At 40.0% G+C, this 6,557-nt stretch overlaps 1 protein-coding gene across 1 annotated transcript in view; it reads left to right on the top strand.

Moving 5' to 3' along the window:
* The window catches only part of cldn19 (claudin 19), a 12,601-nt gene extending 8,768 nt beyond the window's left edge, over positions 1–3,833 (top strand). Inside the window, exon 6 of the mRNA XM_083668851.1 lies at positions 2,650–3,833. Coding sequence (XP_083524977.1) covers positions 2,650–2,698 — 49 coding nt within the window. The 3' untranslated portion in view covers positions 2,699–3,833. The remainder of the gene's footprint in view (positions 1–2,649) is intronic.
* Positions 3,834–6,557: the final 2,724 nt, after the last annotated feature.

A 6,557-nucleotide genomic window follows, 5' to 3' on the forward strand; every position in this document is an offset into this window, starting at 1 on the left:
GTGTGGTCAGAAATAGCCTACAGACAACAACATAAACAACAACTGCTGACCAATCCATAAAAACAGATAAAAACTGGAAAACAAAATGAAAAAGACAAAGTCTCATTTGGGGATTTGGGGGATTTTTGTCCTGGTTGGAGCTGTATGTGTGTGTTCCCTCTGCATCTCTGGCTAGGGAGAGCTGTATCTTTAATAGAGACACAGTGCTGGATTAACCGGCCTTTCACACGCCACTGGTGCAGTTGTGTTCAGTGTGGGATGGCCCCTTGCCACTCCATAGGGGGCACATAGGAGTGTAAGTCATGACCACACCCACACTAGAAACAGGTGCTCCGCTGCTACCGTTGGGGGGAAAGGGCTTGGCGTGTACCATGTTCATATCAAAACCACAACCCTAGAGACAGTTCAGTTAGCTACATTAAGGGGAAAAATGACATGCTGAAATTCTATAAGAATTTACTATAAGAACTTCTGGTTTCTGAACTTCTTTCAGTTTGTATGCCTTGTGTTAATAAATCACAAAAATAGGCGTGTTAAAATGCCATTTTTTCATGCGACAGTCATTCGATGATGTATAGCACACAAAGAATGCACAACATAACTGAACTGAGGAGTGGAAGGTGAAATGTTTCACTTTGACGTTTCTGTCACGCTTGTAGTTGTATGGCAGCGTATGTGTGTTGATGATCTTGTCGTCATTTAGTTTTAACAAGAGAGGGAGAGATGACCATCGTGGCATGCCTTGTCATTGTACTCCATACAATGCATCATCATCTAATGCATCTACTCAAGTCTCCTCAATGCTCATAGGCTTAGTTTACGCCTCAGACTGTTAGCCAAGGACTTCACTGGCCGACTTCCCATAAAAAACATATTTACAAATACTAAATGGACAGGTTTCCATTTCATATTCACCTCATCTATTCTACAAAGTTCTGTTCATCCATCTAGCCCCATAAGCTAAACGAAACACAGTTGTTTATTTTTAAACTATAATGCAAAACTGTTTTGATGCAAGTAATGACTATTTGACCACTCTTAGTGGGAGCACTGTGGAGCCAAGGCGCTCTAGGTCCAGAACCCCCACCTCAAATCACAATTCCTTAAATCTAACATCCCCTGCTCTTGAGTCTAGCCCTTTGTCATACAGTACATTCATTTGTGTTTAGTGAAAGGACAGGTTCGTCATTCTTCTTGATAACAAGGCCATTCACTTTTCTAAGAATCACTCCTTGCACCCCATTTTCTGGTGGTCTGGCCCCTCTTCTTGGTAAAGCCTTTGTGTGTGGAGTATTCCATTGTACTCAGAGTGGGGGTGTATAGGTCTGAAGGACCTTCTGTAGTTCTGCTAATTAGAGGGAGTCGACCATTACCAGGCTGTCAACAGCAGATGTGCTTTAAGAGTCATTACCTAACGACAAACGTGACTAAAGTACCTAAAAGCCTACTCCAAAGACAAAACTCAAACATATAAGCTATCAGATGTGAAATACTGTACATGTTTCTAGCTATTTTATTGACAGTATTTCTATTGCTATTGTTATCATAAAATGCATCTAATTCTAACCATGAGTACTGAACATGGTCCTAAATGGGAAACGTTCTATGCATCCATATACATTACATGAAAAAAACCTCCAAATTAACTAAAAACACCCATTAAAATCAGTCATACCATCTCCATGTCAGTGAACACAAAACAAACATCTGTGCTGTGATTCATGAACTTCAATTAACTGTCTACCGCTATCTTGCTTAAAATCAACTCTCTTCACTCAGTTGCTAACCACTGAGCCTGCTAGCACATAGCATCAATCGCTCATTCACTAACACTGCTTTAGCATGTTGTATGCATCATCTTCCCTCAACAACCAACCAAGCATGTAGCATCAACGACTCAATCCCCTGTACTTTCCTCCTCCATCAAGCACTTGTTCACTCACTAACATGGCTGCTGTGAGAATCAGTGAGGTCTTGATGTGTCTCTCTCTCCCCTTCTCTCTGCTAATTCTGTTCTTCTCTGCCTGTCTTCTTCTCTCCTCTAATTCAGGGCAGAGTTGTTGAGTGAGACTAGTTTCCCTGACTGACCCACCCCCCGCCTTTTTTCGAGGACTGTCCGAGCTCCGCTCACTGTCTCCCCTTTCCCTGCTCCTTCCTAGATTCAAAATTTGGACCCTCGTCTCTCTCTACGCTATAGCATATGTCCTTCCTTCTCTCCTCCCCTCCCCCTCCTAAATATATCTGAACCTTATAAGTCTCTCATATTAAAGAATGGGTCAACAAATGACTGCCACCCCTTTAAGAGCTTGCCACCTTCCATACCCTCTACCCCCTGAGCCTGTTTGTAAATATGGACTCTTAAAGGAGAAGGGTGGTTACCGGTAATCTTAGACCCTCCTTTTAAGGTTAGAAGGGGGCTTCACTCTACAGCCTGTGAACCCTCTACTAGAAACCCCATCATGTCGTTTTATCTTTTATTTACTGAACGTTAACTGTTTGGGTAAAATTTGTGTAATTATTTTGTGTTGATTTCTGCTTTACTGATATCCTATGATTTCTGGGTTTTGTAGAAATGTGCCTCTTGGTTTTTGTTCTCTGAGAATACAACTGTATATTTACTGAAACATGTTTTTTCCTTTTAAATTGCAGACCAAATGTTAAAAGTACCCCACCAGAGAAAAGGGAGCAGTACTTGTAGTGTGGGAGAGTCCTCTGGCCTTTCGATGTTTTAGATTTTGGCAACAGACAAGACACTCTCTCTGAGAAAACACAAAAAGACAAGACACTCTACAAGAAAGACACTCTCTATGAATCCAAACTCTGAATAAACACATACAGAGCGTGTTACATATGCAGACCAACTGTAATTGGATGATAACTATTATTAATAATTCATAAAGATAAATAACTTGTGTTAAACCCATGTGTTAAATGTACACTATATCCATATATTCAACAGCCCCTAAACGCTGTTGCACAAAGTTCCTGATCGGGGCAGTGTCAACCATGATGCATATTACTGAACCCAAACAACATCTATTATTGAAAAGATAATAGAGAGTGAAAGTGACATCTGTACTTTTGTCTTGTCTTTGTTTCTCTCGGGGACAGTCTTTCAGGGTGTGTTTATAGAATGTGTAAGTGCCCCAAGTGTGTACTCCAGTCTTCCTACTACATACAGTATTATGTTCTACTACAGTGCCTTATAACACGCGCACGCGCGTGTGTATGTGTGTGTGTGTGTCCATGTATGTTTTTGACTGTTATACACGGATCCTACCATGCCACATTCTTTATGGGTGATGGGCATTTTGTATACAGCTCCCCTTTATCAAATGTATATTGTTGTTGTTTTTCTCTGGCATTAAATGTACTATTTAGACAAACCATTGCATTTAGTTTGATATCTGGATGTAGGTGTATAGCTACTGTATAGTGTACCACTTAGAAAACAGATTTCTAAATCTCCCAAAATGATAATGCCACACTTTCTAAAAGCTGTGTGCCTGCTTCGTAGTAGCCCGGATTGAGGATATACCGCAGCATTCTGTTTAGTTAAGTGTCAGTATGATTTTATGATTTTGTGTGGATGGAAGAAGTGTTTTGTTATTGACTCTGAAGGATGTACTGTACCTTTGTGTGCTGAAAGCACTGTCTCCTGTACAGGTCCTGTCCTCTAGTAATGGCCAGTTTGCTGAGTGTAATCAGTTCAAATGTCTTTCTGTTGCCTACATTTATTTACCATGCATTTTCTTTATCTAATATTCACTATTATTATGTATCATCTCATTTAAAGTATACTCCTGTCTGTTTCTTTTAGAATAAAGTAAACAGAGAAAAAAACAAAACATGGTTGCTATGCTTTCTATGAAGATCCAATAAATTATAGAGTAGTGCTGTTTTCCAAAATATCTTCCCCCTCTTCCCACACACACACACACACACACACACACACACACACACACACACACACACACACACACACACACACACACACACACACACACACACACACACACACACACACACACACACACACACAGTTATTTGAGGGAAGTCATGACTGTGTGGGTTGAGGTTCAGGGGTATGATTTCACACCTCCTCACCCTTCCCTCTCTTTCACCTCCCCTTCTTCCTCTCTTCCAGCCCAAATACCTTTCCTGCACCCTGTTGTTCAGTAATTGCAGACGGAGGAATTCCAGTTCTGCCTCATTGGGTCTGGCACATTCTCAGGGTCGTTCTAAAAGTGAACACACTTACTCCATCACATCATCTCTCAGCTTGTTTGTGGAGCTACTTGGTGCACAGTTAATCAACAACGATAAAACAAATTATTCCCGCACTTGCATCTATCTCTAAAGGTTTATTTGTTGACTTTACGGTCAGGTCGACCTTTTTGAAGACATTCTTAAAGCCATTAACAATTACCTTTAATACGGTAATACCCTTAATACCTTTAATAATTGAGTCGTGCAGGGGGGCATCACCAAAAGCCAACTGCACATTAAAAAACGTAGGAAAGCTAAAGATGGTTAGAACCCTAGTTAACTTATCATGTCAAAACAGTTCCAGCTGACATGGACATAACAGTATAGACCATTCAGGGGTGGTCACCCAAATGAGCTGGTGCTGAGTGCTACAGAGTAAGGCTATGTACTACATACAGAGAGTTGTACATACAGAGATCAGTGGGGGTTAGCAGGAGCAGAGTACGGATGTGAAATCTCACACACACACCTGAGATGTGCTGGAAGACTGGTTGTCCATTATATGACTTTGTATGTCTTTATATGTCTTTTATCTATTTTATATTTTAACTGCTCTGCATAGAGTACCTAAATAAATTTTAACCATAAACTCAGATTTGCAACACTGTCTTAACAGGAATACAGTTGAATGGTGAATGTTGTTGATGATCTTGGCAGATATCTTGTATTGTAAGATCATGTGTTCGTGTCCAATACACACATACACGCACACACGCACACACGCACACACGCACACACACACACACACCCACACACACACACACACACACACACACACACACACACACACACACACACACACACACACACACACACACACACACACACACACACACACACACACACACACCCACACACACACACACACCTGTATTATTTTGAAGCCAATTTGGAACTGAAAGGTATTGATATTAAATGGGGCAGTCTGGGATTGGTACATACATTTTTGGAATTCTAAATTAATGATACAGTATACAGCATTTGATTCTTGAAGAATATAACTTACTGGTATAAAATCCTCACAGGCTGAGTGCAACAGTTTGAAAAATGTATGCACTCACTGCAATGTAAGTTGCTTTGGATAAAAGCGTCAGCTAAATGGCATATATTATTATTATTATTATATGAACATTTTTCACCATAAGAACCTAGAATATAGGCTTGTTTTACTCCATTGTTTGTAAACAATGTAATTGTAAACACTGTATACCTTTAAAAACATTTTTAAAACAATTTCATGGATGGTCAGTTAAGTTGTACTGATTTTTAGACACATTTGCTCTGTTTACAACGTTTAGGGTTTGACAGACAGATAGTCTATAAAAGTTTGTGATGAAGTTTGTTTCATAAACAAAAGCATTGAGTAACCATTAAATATGTCCCTTCCTCCTTCTGGCACTTTAAATTAATGATTATGTCCCATGTGCTTCTGATTGTGTGGAAATCATTTTTAAATGAGGAGCGTGTGTGACAGTTGAGAACAATCTGTCTCGCTGCGGGTTATGATTCATTTGGATTCTTCTCATACCACTTTATAACAAAAAAACACACACCATGGCCTGAGTATATATAGGAATAACTTTAACTGAGCTATGATCATAATGTTTGTAAATAATAGATATTATTTTTTTAACAAATTTAATGTAGTTATCTCTGAATATTGATAGCAGGTATTGTTTCAAAGTATAATATATTTATATGTAAGTTCTATCATTTAGAGTTGGCTGTAGTTGGGTGTTGCTGTGTGTCAGGCCCAGCCCACTTTGAGAACCCTGAGATGCTACATGTAGGTGCCTTCTGATGACATTACTCCTCTGAGACAGATGTCTGACCATCAATAGAATGGTCCCAGAGGTTAGCGCACAGGCCACACCTCCCACTGCTAGCCAATAGGAGAGGCCCAACTCGTACGTTATCCCAGGTATTCCATAAGCCAACTGTAAGACAAAGAAAGGGGAATACAACGCTTGAGCCAACGCTACGGCATGAGGAAGATTATACAATGGCCGAAATGTTGCTCCAAATTATGCTGTGACAAAATGACAATTAGTGTGAGGTCAAATGGAATGACAGTTAGGATCAGTGAATGAATTTCCTCCTGCAATGTGGTTTCATGTGATTAGATAAAAGCTAGTAATAAAACTGTTCATGGTAGCGACCCACCTCCTGTCTGTATCTGTTGAAGGTCTCCACACAGTACCACAGCAGCCCTACTACCCCACACACACCTGGGGAAAGCAAGTATTGTGTTTATTGATTTCTCACAGAATAGACAGAGAAAAAGGTTA

The sequence above is a fragment of the Argentina silus genome (assembly GCF_951799395.1).
Source record: "Argentina silus genome assembly, chromosome: 4".
Taxonomy (NCBI): Eukaryota; Metazoa; Chordata; class Actinopteri; order Argentiniformes; family Argentinidae; genus Argentina; species Argentina silus.